The 17009-nt window shown below is 35.8% G+C and overlaps 1 protein-coding gene across 10 annotated transcripts in view; it reads right to left on the bottom strand.

The window, feature by feature from the left end:
* Pak3 (p21 (RAC1) activated kinase 3) overlaps window positions 1–17009 on the bottom strand; it is a 275597-nt gene that overhangs the window by 13377 nt on the left and 245211 nt on the right. For all 10 annotated transcript variants that reach the window (XM_036174016.1, XM_036174019.1, XM_036174017.1 and 7 more), the window contains 5 exons: window positions 8041–8089; window positions 7658–7770; window positions 6171–6288; window positions 4549–4648; window positions 3854–4050 (listed from right to left, as the gene is read on the bottom strand). In XM_036174016.1, the coding sequence (XP_036029909.1) occupies window positions 3854–4050; window positions 4549–4648; window positions 6171–6288; window positions 7658–7770; window positions 8041–8089 (577 nt within the window). The remainder of the gene's footprint in view (window positions 1–3853; window positions 4051–4548; window positions 4649–6170; window positions 6289–7657; window positions 7771–8040; window positions 8090–17009) is intronic.

Raw genomic sequence — 17009 nt, 5'->3', positions numbered from 1 at the left:
CACAATTCATCACAGCTTGATAAGAACAAACCTACTAGTTGTGAGTATAAACATATTTTTTAAAAGAAAGGTGTTCTCTTTGTGCTGATAAGGAAAAAAAATCAAAGTTTAGTTTGGCAGAAATAACTATCTCCTTAGAATCAGGTTTTTATGGTCACAACTCTTAACAAAATAGATCATCTGTTAGCAGAAAAGACGGTGGTACCAAACAAAAGATCAATGTTAGATTTGCATATTCACAGAGAAAATTGGGTTTGTCTTAAGCCCCAGTTACTTTGGCAAACAGAAAGAATAAGGCACTTAATTATTGGTGGCTGCTTAAAAATTGCCCATGGGTCACAGGACAACATGTCTAAGGCCAATTACATCAAGTATTAACTTAAGGCACTGTGCAGGGACAATAAGAAAGCTGTCTCCTCTCTGTCTTTTGAAGAGTTACCAATGTCATAACATCAGTACAGCTAATAACTCTCTGAGCTTTAAAAAACATTTTATGAGCAAAGTAAGTCAATTTTTTTACATTTAAAAATCCCAATCTTTTTATTACTGGGCAAAAGAAGTGGCCGATTTTTTTGTACCAAATGTACATCAGCAATCAGTATTTACAGATAATTTGCTCACTTAAATCAAATGTTAACAAAAACATAAGCCACAGTGAAATGCAAGCAACTTTGTAATGCACAGCCTGAGACTTCATTTTCAACCTGTTCTGTTTTGTTTTTCTTTTTCTTTTTTCTTTTTTTTCGAGACAGGGTTTCTCTGTAGCTTTGGAGGCTGTCCTGGAACTCGCTTTGTAGACCAGGCTGGCCTCGAACTCACAGAGATCCACCTGCCTCTGCCTCCTGAGTGCTGGGATTATAGGCGTGAGCCACCACCGCCCGGCTTTCAACCTGTTCTGTTTAATGCTACCTATTTATGGTAATTATATTGAACTGTACAGAATCCCCCACTTCACCCCACTTCATGGGAGTCAGGCAGTAGGATAGAAGTTCTTTGGGGAATGGTGAATCTACTAAATTGTGAGTAAAAAGAACTTTAAATATCTTCTCTCCCTTTCTTTTCCGCTCATGTTCATGAATTTCCACATACATTTTCTACAATAAGCTAAACACGGGGCTAGGTGATTTACATGCATTATTCACCTAATTTTCATGTACATTCAGTAAGATGGATATTATCCCTATTAACAGAAAGGAAACAGGTCTAGAAAGGTTTTAAATGGCTTTTCAAAATGTCCAGAGCTTTAAAGTTACATAATTAGGACATACTTAGGTCCACTTGACTACTTAACTGGGTTTGTTTTGTCCCCCACAAGTGCATGCCACTCTCGATAGTGCCATTTTATCTCCTTTTCACTCCCCTTTACTTCCACCTGGAACTGGAGGTAGATCAGGATAGTTTCTCAGAAACAGTTGAGTGCTCTTTCATACCTCTCCTAAAGTTACATGATTTTCTAGTTCTAAACACTGTGTCTAGTCACCAACACATGAAAAAATTGGCTCCCTACAGTGTCATACTGTATCTTTCTGTCTGCAATCTTCCCATGGGTTCAGTGAATACACTTTTCAAATCCCAAATAAGGCTAGCTAGGCCAAGACATCATGTTTTCTCTAGGAAAACACCTGGATAGAACATTTACGAGCAAAGCTTAAAAGTATTTCTGGTGTCTAGAAGAAAAGGGCTTCAGAATCAGGCTGGCTCAACATGGGCTTGTTGATTAATTAGCCAGAAGCCAATCACATAAAGATAATAAGGCACAAAGTTAGAGTCAAACCTTATCAGTGGAATTCAATGAGGTAGTCTTTCTAACAGGTCTTTTTGTCATAGTCTTAATGTAGGCTTCCTGAAATTTGTGGTTTATTAATCTGCAAATACTTGTTTTGATAGAAGGCTATAGATTTTAAGAGACAAGCTGTTAAGTATGAGTTCTGATCTCAGGCTAGAAGATGCATATGGAGATTAAAACTTGTTTCATTTTTTCTAGTAATTAGCAGTCTAGCTAAAGAGAGATCAGTTATGACTAGGGAACAGAAGAGAGCAATAAATGCATTACTGAGACCAGTTGCCTTACATAGCCATTTATTCAATCCTTAAATTCTGCAGGTTGTAAATTACTCAGCAGAAAGCAGAAAGCAAAATAGGTATAATCCACTTAGTGGCTCTAAACTTTGAAGACTTAGAGGAGGAAATCCATAGAAACAACAGACCTGATGTGTTCTTTCATTGCTGTTTTTTAATGGGCAAAAAAGAAAAGTCTTTGTAATTATCCTGATGTGCTATCCCACAGGTCAGAGGTGAACTCGATTAAACACATGAAGGGCTGACCCACAAATGTTGGGAAACTCCCCTTCTTTTCCACTCAGCACCCCAGGCAGCTAATCAATGCACATATCTCCTTTCCAGATTGTTATGTGAGACTAGCATAACAGCCCATAGCATTCATTAGGGCATTCCCTCATATCTGTGGCTTTCTAATCAGTGCAGGGCTAGCATCAGTGGTCAAGTACCAGGGTAGAAACAAAAGGAGAGAGAATTAGAGAAGGCCTCTCCCTCTATATTGGGAGCATGGCTCTCAATTACAAAATTTCAACTACAAAATAATGAGATATTTAACTCAGAGATTTCTTTGCATATATAGAAATCCATATACAGAAAGGCTTGAATACAGATTTTGCAAACGTAATGAGAACACACTTAACTGATGACTAAGGACAATGGGTTTTGTATACCAAGAATAAAACATATTAGACTCTTCATGATAGCGACACAGTGCCTTTGAAACTGGTGTTGTGCATGAGTTTTCAGAGCAGATTTGAAATTTGGGTCTATTTCCATTCAGAAAAAAAAAAAAAAAAAAAAAAAAATTCTCATGTCCTTTGAGCATATGAAATAGGGCTTCTGGTTGACTGTGAAGTTGTATATAACCAAATAGCTTCTGACTCACTTCTATACTAAGCAAGTGCTTCTTCTGTATTTCTTTGACTTTTACTCTCATGATCAACTACGCATCTCTGAAAAAAGCCAGTAATGTTAGGATACAAGATGGAAGCTTTTATTTTTTATTTTTACTTCCCTTTTCAGAGGTAACTGGACAACTTGAGGATCAAACCTTCAATTATGTAGTAGAAAACTGAGTTCTCTAACCCAAATAATTTTCATTCATCTTCTATTTGACAGTTTATGATTTTATCAGGCTGTTGCTTTGTCTATTTCTGACTTATCCAATGTTAACTAAAATGTTCTTGGTCGGGGCTGGAGAGATGGCTCAGAGGTTAAGAGCACTGACTGCTCTTCCAGAGGTCCTGAGTTCAATACCCAGCAACCACATGGTGGCTCACAACCATCTGTAATAAGGTCTGGCGTCCTCTTCTGGTCATACATGCTGTATACATAAAAAATAAATAAATCTTAAAAAAATAAATAAAATGTTCTTGGTCAATGAATTGTTACTGATAACAAAGAAAAAAATCCAAATTAAAAAATGGTAAGTGTTCTGGAAATGTACTGTTTTACTTTGTTAAAGTAATTATGAAACAAGGGTTTCTTAGGTAGGTCATTTTACCATAGCACATGATAAAAACATTCTTCCTTTCCACATCCTTTCTTTCATGCATCTCTACAGTTATAGAGTAGAAAGCTATAGACTAAAGAATATTGAAGGCTGTTGTTAGAGGGACTCAGAATCAGGCATTTCACACTCATAGCAATTTATACACAATAACTCAGTGTCTCTGTGTTACTTGTTCCAAGAAAGTTCTAGTTCTGACCAGTTTGGGGGAATCATTAAATGGTATTTTTTCTTTCCCCCCATTTGGGTGGAGGGATAGGAAGTACCTGAATTTTGCTGACTTACCCTGAGTGGATTTTCATTAAGGTAAGGGGGTTCACCTTCCACCATTTCAATGGCCATGATTCCCAGAGACCAGATATCAACTTTTGGACCATAAGCTTTTCGAGTTACCACCTCAGGTGCCATCCAATAGGGAGTTCCCACCATAGTGCTTCGTTTACTTTGCTCAGGAGTGATTTGAGCACAGAACCCAAAATCAGCTATAGAGAAGAAAAGTCTATTAAAATGAGCCCAAATAATATCTTTTTTTTTGCAATAGTTGATTTTCTCATGTGGTTGAACCCGCCTTTAATGTTAAAAGGAGCACTGGCAATTGTCTTGCTCACATCCTGATCATTACCTGATCTTTCAGCTACTACTGATTTTAAAGGGGTCAGAAACAATTGACAAATATGCCATTTTTAGTAGACTTCCATATCATTCCTTCCCAATACTTTCTCATATATTTATAGAAATCTTCCATTTTCTAGTTAGTTATTTGCCATCCATCCATTTGACATGCTACTAGACATTCTGAAATATTAATTCCAAAAAACATCTGGTCACAGTCTATTGAACAGACTGTCAGACATGTTCTTTAATTCAAATTAAGCTTTCTCATATAAAACACCTTCAGTAGACATTATCTTCTCAAGACAGACAGTAGGACCATAGAAATTCCCTGATATTTTCTTAAATATCTGAATCAAAATACCTACTCAATTTAACAGAACCATCCATCCCGAGGAGAATATTGTCACTCTTTATGTCTCTATGGATCACTTGGTTTGAGTGCAAGAAATCCAAAGCTTGGAGGCACTATTAAATCAGAAAAAAAAGTTCTAATTATATCACAAAGAATTTTTTTAATTCTATATCTCATTTCCAGGCAAAATTTGGGAAAGATTGTGATTTGATGTTGTTAAATGAAATAGATTACGGAATTCTTTAATACAATTTTCAAACCACATTACCATTTACATCAAGATTATACTTTATGTATTTGAGGGCTCCCATGTCACACTATAGACTTAATCATGAAGAGGATAATGCAACACTCAGTACTAGTCATTTTTATAGTCCAGCTGACCAGTTAGCATAATCATGCTTTGGTCTAGGTTTCTAAGTGATATAGGACAGCTTGGTCTTATATAGATGTTGTAAGCCTTAGTGTACATGGTGAAGTTTTAGTAGATCTAGCATGGTAAGCAAGAACATACAATTGAAATGATTCCTTGGGCTATCTGATGGACAGATTTGAGGATAGCTACCAGTTCTCACATAACTAAAGGTACTTGTTTGGAAATGCTTTTGACTTGTAATACTAAAAGATACAAAATATAGGCTCAGGTAAAATATCCTACTAATTGAAAGATTAGCTAATATAATTTAGCTTGGTTGCACATTCATTGTTTTTCAAGTTTCCACTTCACTTTGTAGAAAATTTCATAATGAGACCCCACTGGAGGGTGTATGTTTCAAAAACAATATTGATCAAAATGACAGAATAAAACATCATCAAATTGGCTAGAAACTAAAGGTATCTCTTATTTCTCTTTATAAATGACAGCTCCTCAGGCTCACTGGAATATTCATGGAATACTGTAAAGCAATTACTTTGTGGGGTGAGGGAAGATTGTATTGAAATTCCTTTGAAAGCCTGTGAGATGGGTCAACAGGTCACAATACTTGCTGCCAAGCTTTACAATCTGAGTTCAATTTCCTGGATGCACATTATGGAAATAGAAAACTGAGTCCCAAAAGTTGTTCTCTGATATCCATATGCACTCATAGTATACAAACACACACACACACACACACACACACACACACACACACACACACACACAGAGAGAGAGAGAGAGAGAGAGAGAGAGAGAGAGAATCCAAATAAACAAATAAATATGTCAAAACTAAAAAATAGTTTTCTAGAAAATAATGGGAATATAATGTAGTCTGTATTTTATGGAACTCATACTGAACAAGCAGAACACAACATTTATGTTATAAAAATTCCCACAAATCAGAAAGTAATTCCATGTGAACGTAAGAGTTGGCCATGTTCACTGATACTACTATGTGTAAGCTTAGATACAGTGTCTCCTGAATGGTGTATTACTGCTTACAAGAGCCACAGAAAATCAAGTAAAGTAAATAAAGGTCTGGCCAATGTGATTCAAGGACATGACATTAAGTACAGTTTAAACACTTTTCCATTTTTTTTTTCAGTATAGAAAATATGCTAATGTTATTTTGATGCTAGAAATTTTCTGAATAATCAAAAAGAAAGAATTAACAAATTTTATGTTTCTCACAAACAAGAAATATTCTCTATTCTTACCTCTCTACAGACAGCTGCTATCTGTCCTTCATCCATACAGGTCTCTGTGACCACATCAGTCAAAGAGCCACCAGCCAAGTATTCCATGACTACCCACAGTTCATCACCCACTAAGTAGCTATAATAAGAAAAGAAAAATACTTTGACTTTGGACTAAGAAGGTGGAGACTCTAATATCCTCAGGCCTTATTTGTGATGAAAGTTGATAGTGTCGTGCCCATTATCTTTAAGTGATTATGGAGTAACAATCTTCAGTACTCAAATATAGGAACAAAGGTCCCTGGATAGCCTTCCACTTCAGGAAAAGAGTAGGAGATTATTCAAATCAATTAGCACTATTTTCTTATAGAGAAGAGTGATCCCAGTGACTCCATCCTGCCTTAATACTCATGCCACTAAGCCTGGTATGGTGGCACACATCTGTAATCCCACCTACTTGGGAGGATAAAGTATGTTGACTAGGATTGAAAAGTTAGCCGTGGGTATGTGTAAGTTCCAGGCCATCCTGAGCTGCAGAGGTATTTTTAAAAAGCAAGCAAGCAAACAAGCAAATAATCAAAAAACTACCTCACTATGAAACAAGAATTTCTATTCTGTGCTACTCAAACTACAGTACTTTCAGGATCTACTTGGCAAGTCTCTTAATATTCAAATTTCACAGGTTCCATTTTTATTAGTTATGGACAAAAGCCTAGAAATCAGGCCCTTTCAAAAGTATAAATGCAAGTTTTAGAAAACTACAAATGCACAAGTGGAATTCATGTCATACTGTTGCAGATGGGCCATAAAGGCCACTTTGAGAAACACTGATTAGAACTAAAAAACTCAGTGGTCCTTTTGCTCTCATTTCTTTACCATATCAATGTCTATTGGCCTAACATGGACTGAAAGCCCTTAAGCTCTTGGAGGCTGAGCTCTAGCCTTGTTTCATTTACATCCCACCAGAGAGCTCAGCAGATTGGTGCTAAGCAAACAACGACTGGAATTGGAAGAGACAGATGTTAGCCACAAGAGAAGACTTAGCATAGTCTTTAAGTGCCCATTTGTAACACACTCTTAATACCCCTGATGAAAGAGACATTAATTACCTGCTTTAGGAAAAAGGTTTAAGATTAAGTCTCAATTCCCCTGACCTCACTGTCAGTTAATCATAAAGCACCCATTAAAACAGGGCTATTGTCTGCTTTCTTTCCTCAGCCTCCCAGGGACCATACTGGCTCCAAAGAGACACTATATGCAGTAGTCCATTTCCTGCCAACATGGAGCCACCATCCTTAAAAGGAAATTACACAAACTAGGTTTAGTTAAAACCAAGTCCATAAAATGAATTTTCAAGTGTTTGATGGGGAAAGATTTACTCTATTACTTTGCATTATTTCAGAAATATTTGTAAATGATTATAAATGTAATAAATTCCCAGTAAATTATTTGACAAGAAAATAACATCTTAGGAAGAAAATATATAATAAATAAGAGAAAATACTTACCTATCTAAATAATTAACAATATTGGGGTTCTTATTTTCCCTCATGACAAGAATTTCATTAATAATTAATTCCTTTTTGGGTTGCTGCTGAAGGTTCATTTGCTTTATGGCCACCTGAATGATGATTAAAATACAAGAACAAATTGTGATTACTATAATATACATGAACACAAATGTACAAATTCATTATCTACTGTTTTTTTCTGTTCCAGAAATATGCACTCTTTCTTTGGTCAATCATCACTATCTATTTCAGATGTTTTGCACAGCAGCCAATCTAAAGTCCCATTGTAACCTAGTGCTTCCCACTAGACACACATGCCATCAACAAGAAAACTTGATAAACACAAAGGAAAATAATAAAGACCAAATGCTGGCACATACCTCTTGTCCCGTTGCAATGTCTAGTGCTGTATAAACAGTACCTGACGCCCTGGAAAAGTGAAAGTCACCCAGTGAATAAGCAATCAAGGTGTTATCCATATATTTGCCATGTGTGAAAATGGGATTTATTCCCAGAAGAGTTAAAATTACTATGGTAAGAACACTCAATATTAGATGTTCTCTCTTCACAAAGTTATAAGTGCAAAGTACCAAAACTACTGCCTTATATACTAATTACATCTGAAATAATCAAAATGAATCCTTTGTGCTGAACAAGAACCTCCCATTGGATTTTCTGGCACCAGTTCTTGGACTACACACTTGTGAATTTAGCACACTAGTCTTGATCTTCTCAGGGAAGCCCTGTAATATTCCTCATATGTTAAAACAACCAACATTTCAGGACTGTGATTGACTGAAGTAAATTTCAGAAAAAAATAGATCATCCTTTGCTTAGGCAACTGTAACTCAACTGTTATTTTTAGCACATGGACAGAGTAGCTATTTTATGTATCTCTAAGCCTTATTTAAAGAATCAGTCACTTTCGGTGTTATGCCAGTGCTGTATCTACACAAAGGAATAAAACGGGGGCTCTGTTGTAGAACTTCCATCTTTATTTTTCTTTTTGCTCAATTCTCAAAAATTTCTGTGAGTTTCCACTCATATGAATTATCTTTCTCTTTCTTTTCTTTCTAAAAAAATCATTCCTGAGTCACTGTAGTACTTATGCTTCTATTTTAACTTTAAAAATGTATTGTCTGGCTGAATTTCCAGTGTATTTCTGTGAATCACACTTGTTTTCTGTGAATCACACTTGTTTTCTGAAGGTCTTCCCACCATCCACCATCTCCAGACAAGGACGTATCTAGTTCATTTGTGGCAAGTAAAACAGCTAGAATCCACTCAGTGATTCATTTACTTACTATGCACTAAAGTTTAGATGTTTCAGTTCTCTCTCTCTCTCTCTCTCTCTCTCTCTCTCTCTCTCTCTCTCTCTCTCTGTGTGTGTGTGTGTGTGTGTGTGTGTGCCTGTCTGTCTCTATCTATCTCTCTTTTACCCCATGCAAACTAGAATGGCCTTACTTTGATCTTTTTACTTCAGCCTTCCAAATACTGAGATTACAGCCATGAGCTATAACTCCAGGATCAGGAATTGGTTTCTTACACCAGGCATTTCTTTATGACTCTTCTCCCTGGATGAGCCAAAATACTTCTCAAAAGCCTAGGATGCTTATATTACCTGTTCCCAGAAAAGGAAACGGATAGTGTAGGGTAAGAAGTATTTGACTAGTAGCAGAAATTTAAGATCACTTCACCATCACAAGCTGTGCAACACTGGGCTAGTAATTTCCCAGTGACCACAGTAACAGTAAGTATGTATTGAATGTGCTCTGTGTGTCAAACAGTGCTGAGAGCTTTATATACTTGATTTTATGTGCTCCTTCCCATATTTACCTATAGTACTCTCAGGTCATAAGTCAGAAGCTGGAGGGTCAGAAAGGTTAAGTAACCTTCCCAGGATATACAATTTACAAACCACATTCTGCTTAGCTTTACAATTAGTTTTTGAAATTAGATGAAATATTATATACTTAATCACTAGGTATTACCTGAACAAACACTTGGCAGTTCTCAAAATGGTTTATGCTTATATTAAACAAATCCATTGTTGATATTGTATATTACAGATTCCACATTCAGAACTTAGAGTTGATGCCCTATAAATATTTGTTGAATCAACACATTAATAAAAATATTCTTTTTGTTTGTTTGTTTTTTCGAGACAGGGTTTGTCTGTATAGCTTTGGCACCTTTCCTGGAACTCACTCTGTAGCCCAGGCTGGCCTTGAACTCACAGAGATCCACCTGGGTCTGCCTCCCGAGTGCTGGGATTAAAGGCGTGCACCACCACTGCCGGGCAATAAAAATATTCTTAAACAAGTGTTCAATTGCAACAAGATCTTTCCTTTCAATAAAGAAAGTATTTCATCCAGTTGAATTTTCATGAGACACTTCCTTCTTGGAAGAAATGATCAGACATCCCTGAGTTTGGGGCCAGTGTGTGATTTATCTTTTTGAACTCAGCATTGAGTTCAGAGGAAGAAATTGTCTCAACCTGGTGTGTATTTCAGCAGCAAAAAGCCCCAAGGAGCTCTTCAGATCTAATTACTATGTTTTGGAAAATCTTTATTTGGTTTATCTTTAGATGTTTAAAACACTTGCATACCTTCATATGCAGAAGAACAACAGTATTTGTAAAAAGGAGATAGTAGCAAATGACAGAATTGAAGAAAGTGTTTGGCCCTGAGTCCAGATCAGTGCAGAAGCTTAGTACAGCCACTGCTGATATTAGCCCTTAGTGCTGCTGTAGCTGTTCATTTCACAGCAGAGAATGACTGATATACTGACTTGTATATATATATAGCCCACTCCCAATGTCCTAGCCCTAAAATCCTTGCTAGCATAGTTTTACTTTTCAACAGCAGGGTTTGAAGGGTGATCTGTTTGAGCAATCTGTGGAGAATTTTTAGTCTCTCTCCCTTGAGAAATGGTTTTGCAGTTTTCTTTTTTTTCCTCTTTAAGCTTAGAACACATTAAATAAAAATTGCGCACATGTACTTACACTACATAAAATAAGCAAGATGGGAGCTGGTCTAGTTAAAGCTAGGGTGACAAAAAGCTAGCCCACATGATGACTTTTCCCTCACTCTTCATGGGTGTTCCTCCAACCGCTGAAGTCCATTTCCACTGTTCTAGGGAATAAAAGTATGATTGACTGGAAGTTCAAGAGGGATTAGAGTTTACCATCTTTGGAGATTTACCTTTAAATCCTTTGTTTTCTTTCTTTTCTTTTCTTTTCTTTTCTTTTCTTTTCTTTTCTGTTTTGTCCCTCCATTCCCTTCAGCATTTTATTGTCTTAAACTTGCTAGAGTCCTAATCCTGAAAGCCCAGTATCCCAGGATTTACAGCATACGTTGGCATGGGCTCACTACAAATAGACAATTTAAAGAACCTGAAATTCTAGAGCATGGGTTAGTAACTAAAAATGAATGCTTTCCCTTTATTTGCCCTTCTCTCACTTTACTGAATTTATGCAATTGTTCAGTGGGGAGACATTTCCCCCTTCCTCCTCACTTTAGTTCTGTCTTAAAATGGGTTCCTGTCATGCCCCTCCTCAGTCAAACATATATTAAGTACATGGCCTTAGTGCACTGATCAGTAAGGAGCTGCTTTGACCAACTTCTCTTTGGAATCTTCAACTGAAAATGCACCAATTCAGATATTGTACAGTGAAACTTAGTACCCGATGACCCACTCCATGTTAGAATACCAAACATTTCACTGAACCCCAAGTCTATTGAATTTTTACACTTCAAGAATTGAAGGTTGATTTCTGACTAAATAACATGGGAGTTTTTTGTTTGTTTTGTTTTCTTCAAGAGATCTCAATATCGTCAAGATTCATTGATTAAATCATATTTGTTGCCCACTGCTGGAATGAGAATAGCATTCCTCATGTCTGCTCATCCAAATCTCTCCTGATTCAAATCCTACCACTTTCTAGTTGTGTGACTCTCCGTTATTTACCTTCAAAGGTGGATTAAATGTATGCTAAGCTTAAAAGATGTACAGCCCTGGTACATAGTAATTGCCAAGTAGCTATTAATGATTATTATTTTGTTGATTGCTCTCTAATATAGCAACTAACTTCCTAATTGTAATCTATAGATGGATAGGAAACTCTTTATATATCTGGGAGTTTTCAAGATACCCTATGTTTCAAAATTAATAGAAATTCAATATTTACCTAAGATAGAGGTAATTGAAATATAATATGACTGTTGAATATCATGGACTGATTCAAAAATCTCTAAATACTTGTAACATATAATTATTTTTACTTAATAAAGTATAAGAATCACCATTAATAAGTATAATTCATGGTCAAGTTATTCGTTTGTAGGTGGTTGTAAGTGGTGAAGTTCAACAGTCCTCTCTTTGTAATATTTGTGGCACATGAGTAACTAGGAAACAACCTTATGCTAATCATGTGGCACACAGATTCCCAAAAGATGAGCTTTGCAAAGGGCTGAAGTATATTAAAATATCTCAATATATATGCTTACACAATCAAATTTTACTTCATCTGAATTTTAAAACTCTATCATCTATTGGCATATTAGGATGTAAAGAAATCAGACTGATAAAGATGGGGAATAAAATTCCTTTTTCACTGACATACTAGGTTTGGCATGCTTAAGGAACAACACTGTCAATTTGATTTTCTTTTTGCCAACAACTTAATTGATTGTTTTATCCCTCTATTCTCATTTTATTGAAGATATCACGTTTTAAGGAGAATATTTATTTATTATACAAATTTTATTTATTAAAATTTTCAGTTCCTCAAATGGTACAAGGAAATTATACATTAGTAGAACTGAATGGAAGATAAGTTCACTCAGTTTAACCTCCTCATTACAGATGAGAATGCTGAAGCCCCAAGAGTGGGAAGTATATGCCCAATTGGAAACAACTAAGCAAGTTCTCCGAACTACGAAGTAGAGCTCTTTTAAACCTTCAGCATAGTTAAAGAACACTAAACTAACAGATTGTTCAGTCATGGGGCCTCATCAACTACAGTGTGATGAATACTACTGCTAGGTTCTGAGCTTTGCACCAGATGCTTTATCCATAGGTTCTCCTTGTCATGGCCAAGTGCACAGTCCTCAAATGGAAACCCTGGCATCTAGCCTGAAATGTCTAGAAAGAAACAATTCACCATTTCTCCATTTTCCTCACAAGTCAGTTTAATTATCACTATTCTCCACTAGGTTTGAGGTTGACATTGAGAGCCAGTGTCAAACCATGCTAAATAGTTGCCAGGGCAACAACATGGTAAGACTAATAGTTGACATAAATCACTTTGATGTCAGTATGAAAATGAATTAGAGGTTAGGATGGCAATAAAGTAAGGATAGGAGAAATTTTGCAGACTGCATAAAGAGAAAAAGGCATTAGGAAGCAATGAAGTGCGTGGTAAGCCTGGTGGGAATGAGTAAGGTCACCTGAAGGACAGGTGCTACTCCCTTTTAATGTTTTACAGGTTTAAGTGTGGTGCACATGAGGTCACAGTCAGAAACATAATCCCCATTTATGTTGGTTATTTTTTTTTATCTACTCTTAATTTTCCTGCTGCTATTGGTAGAAATTCCTTTATCATTTATTGAGACATTCTCTCTGCCAACTCACTGGAAATGAATAATCTCTTTTAGTGCGCACTCTGTACAACTCTCTATTTGCCTCATTTTACAAATGAGTAAATTGGAACTGGGCAATTTTGAGTAGCTTGCCATGGTACACAGCTAATATCAGAGTTTTAAAATGTATCGTTTTGTTTGATGCCATTGCTCAACTACATCTTTTGCCATTTTATTTATGAAGATGCCATAATGAAATTCAATTAATGTTCATGTTAACATGGCTGAGATAAAAACGTAACTGTCATGACTATTTAAGAGAGTTACTACTCAATACAGCCTACATAGAAATCATTTTACTATATAAGTGCAGTTGACATAAAGTTGCACAAATCTTTGTTTGATACTGTCACACATGCCCTTGTATTGAAATATTAGAGTAGATATAAAACATAATCATCTTGAATGGGTATAAAATTCCTGACTGGGACTTCAATATCCATTAGGAATGGTGAGGAATACTGTATGTGATGATGTTAGAGGTGGTGCAGTGTTTTCTCTCATGAAGTTTATTTATATGTGTACATAAGATAAAAAATCAAATAGTATAAATTATGTAAGTCATCATTTGATGACCTAAATATATAGAATGAAGCTAGAACCATTAGTAAGATTATGAATTTTCTGTTGTTTAGCTAGGATGTAGCTTTCCTCAGGTCATTCAAGGTCATCTGTTCTTGAATAGAGCTGTAACACACTATGGGTGCGAGGCAAGAAAACTCAGTGGGTTGTAGTCCAGTGATTAGGAGGCCACAGTTACAGAGCTCAATCCCTGCAAATGCCAGCTAACTCTAGTTCCTCACTTCACCATTAAGTCCAAGCAGTGTTCACAGTGTTTGCTATTAGTTTCAAGAGGGCCTGGGCAGGAAGGGGGCAGGTGGGGCTTAATACATGCTCCTTACTATGACTGGAAAAAGAAAACAACTTAATGTGTAAACTCTGCTAATGGTATTTGATTGAGTGGTATCATTTTTCTTCACAAGGGACAACATACAACGCAGGGCATTTAAGAGCATTAATCTGAACAAAGGACATCTTCCATTGGTCTGAAAACACTGTTCTTCACGAGTGCTAATGTATTTCCAATCTTCTACATCACAAAGCCTATTATAGAGCTTAGACTATATCTATTTAGTTCTTCATAGCAGTCTTCTACCTTGTGTGGTCCAAAATAGATCAAATGAGGAAGCAAATACTTTTGGGGTGGGTGGTTCAACCCAAAGAATAACACACTAGACACCACTTCTGCTCTTACCCCGAATGAGGACAACAAACAAACAAACAAACAAACCAGGTCAGAGGGTTTATTCTCAGCAATTATCCCTGAGCTTGAAGCAGTAAACTGTTTTTAGGCTATCTAATCCAAGCAGCTACTCATAGTACCCTTTGAGAAATAAGGGCAGCGGGGAGGGGGCAAATTAGAACAAAGTATAGGAATGCATATATGAACACAACATAATTAAAACCATGCTTTGACATGTCAACCTAAAAATCAAATGAATTCCCTCTCAGAAAAGATTTAGAACTATTCTTCTTCAATATACCTGAGAGTATAAAGAGGAGGCCTTGTGGAATAGTAGGGAAAAAAACCTCAAAAATACATAATGTAATATATTTATTTTTAGAACTTCAAGACAAATACAGAGGGGCCAGTATTAGGTGCTTGATTACACACAAACTGGTAATACAGTTTATTTGTAAGAGTTAATGAATTAATCATATTGTCATTCAGTTTGATTATATGATTGAGAAATATCCAGAAGTTGCATAAAATTCCTTTGGCCATATGCATATCTTTATGAACAGGAGTAAAATTATCTCAAAAACTGCTCTCACTGCCACTTTCCATCAAACTTGTATGTAAAGCTGATCTAATCCCTGGAGAGATATGGCATGACATTGGCATCATATAGATATTGGACATTGGCAAACAAATTCTTTAGCATAGACTCATTTTGTCCCACATTTTCACTTTAGATTTTTCTTATATATTTGCATTTTAAAAGTCAATATGAGCCGGGCGGTGGTGGTGCATGCCTTTAATCCCAGCACTTGGGAGGCAGAGGCAGATGGAACTCTGTGAGTTCGAGGCTAGCCTGATCTACAGAGCGAGTTCCAGGAAAGGCACAAAGCTACACAGAGTAACCCTGTCTTGAAAAACAACAAAAAAGTCAATATAGAGATACGTTTTTGTAGTTGTACTATAATTGTAAATGAAGGAATACATCTGTACATGCAAACAGACACACTTACGAACTACTGTTGGACTATGAAATGGAGCTATCTTTATGGAAGGCAACTTGGAAATTTTAAATGCGTATATTAATGATACAAAAATTCTACACTTATGAAGTCATCCCAATAAGTTTACATAAATGTGAAATGATTTATTTGCAAATATCATTATTGAAGCCTCATTTATAATAGAAATATATCAGAAAAAGCCACAAACGTCCATTAATAGAAGCATGATTAACTAAATTGTGGTACATCCAAATGCAAAGTCTTAGGCACATGTTAAGAGAGCAAGATACTTATATGTATCCACCTCTTAACCATAGGCACATGACAGAAAAGGAGTTATTTAGTATGTCACCATTTAAGCTAAAATATATCCATACCAAACAGGTAAATGCTCCTCCCTCTAAAGAAAGTTTCTTTATACTCAAATCCTCCTAGAAATACATTATGTATTAGAGAATGCTCTTAAGCATTGATTTTCAGACACCAAATGTGATATAGGAAATACATACAGGGTTGAAATATACTCAGTTCATATGAGATTTTGATGTTTATACAGAGTAATTGTCAGAATTAGAAAGAGATAATATAAATAAATTTAGAGTTTATGCGACTCAAGCTCTTATTATCATAAATGTGTTTTTTCTAGAACTCTCTCAAAACTGATGTAGGGAAAGGGACTATCATTAGCCAAAAATATAGTCTGACTATTAAAAACAATAATGAACACAAATAATCGAAACAAATGGAAAATATAATACTCTGAATTTATAAAGATATTTTTAAATATAAAAGTCTTTGCATTGGAAGTAACTTGAGTACTGATTCATTATATTGAAATTTGACAATTAAGAAATGAATAATTTATCTTGATTTATTTGTATATTTCATAGTAAACAAAGAGTAATAGGTGATCAAATACAGTTGTTTTCAACAAAAGTATGCAATCCAGTGGGCACAGAAGTAATGATAGATTTAGAAAAAGCACTATTTTACAATCCTTAATAAAAGGACTGATTTTAGCAATAATCATCAATAGGTAAAACTATCAGTTGTGATCTTCATGTGGAAGGGGACGATCACCCTTTGAATCTTCCTATTAATTGACTCCTCACCAAAATATGGAACAATCAAGTTCTTCATCCTGATGTAATATACCATGAAACACCACCAATATGAATAATTTTGCCAAAATTTGAACCTGAATCTAAGCCTCTTTGTGTTAATTTCCATTTGTAGGAAATACAAAAAACAGATTAACAATTCATTGCCATCAAGTTAAACTAACAGACATGACCAGCAAATGGTGCTTCATACCAGACAATGGCCAGTTTCTTTAACAAGTCAATGGCGGTGGAAAAGATGACCATAAAAGATGAAACTGTCTTCTCTTGTTTGTTTTTCAGTCTTAGAGGGTATGTATATTCTGATTTACCACGAACAGGAAAATTCACGTTTAAAGAAAT

Source organism: Onychomys torridus, chromosome X (genome assembly GCF_903995425.1).
Source record: "Onychomys torridus chromosome X, mOncTor1.1, whole genome shotgun sequence".
NCBI lineage: Eukaryota > Metazoa > Chordata > Mammalia > Rodentia > Cricetidae > Onychomys > Onychomys torridus.
This window is presented reverse-complemented; position numbering and strand designations above follow the sequence as displayed.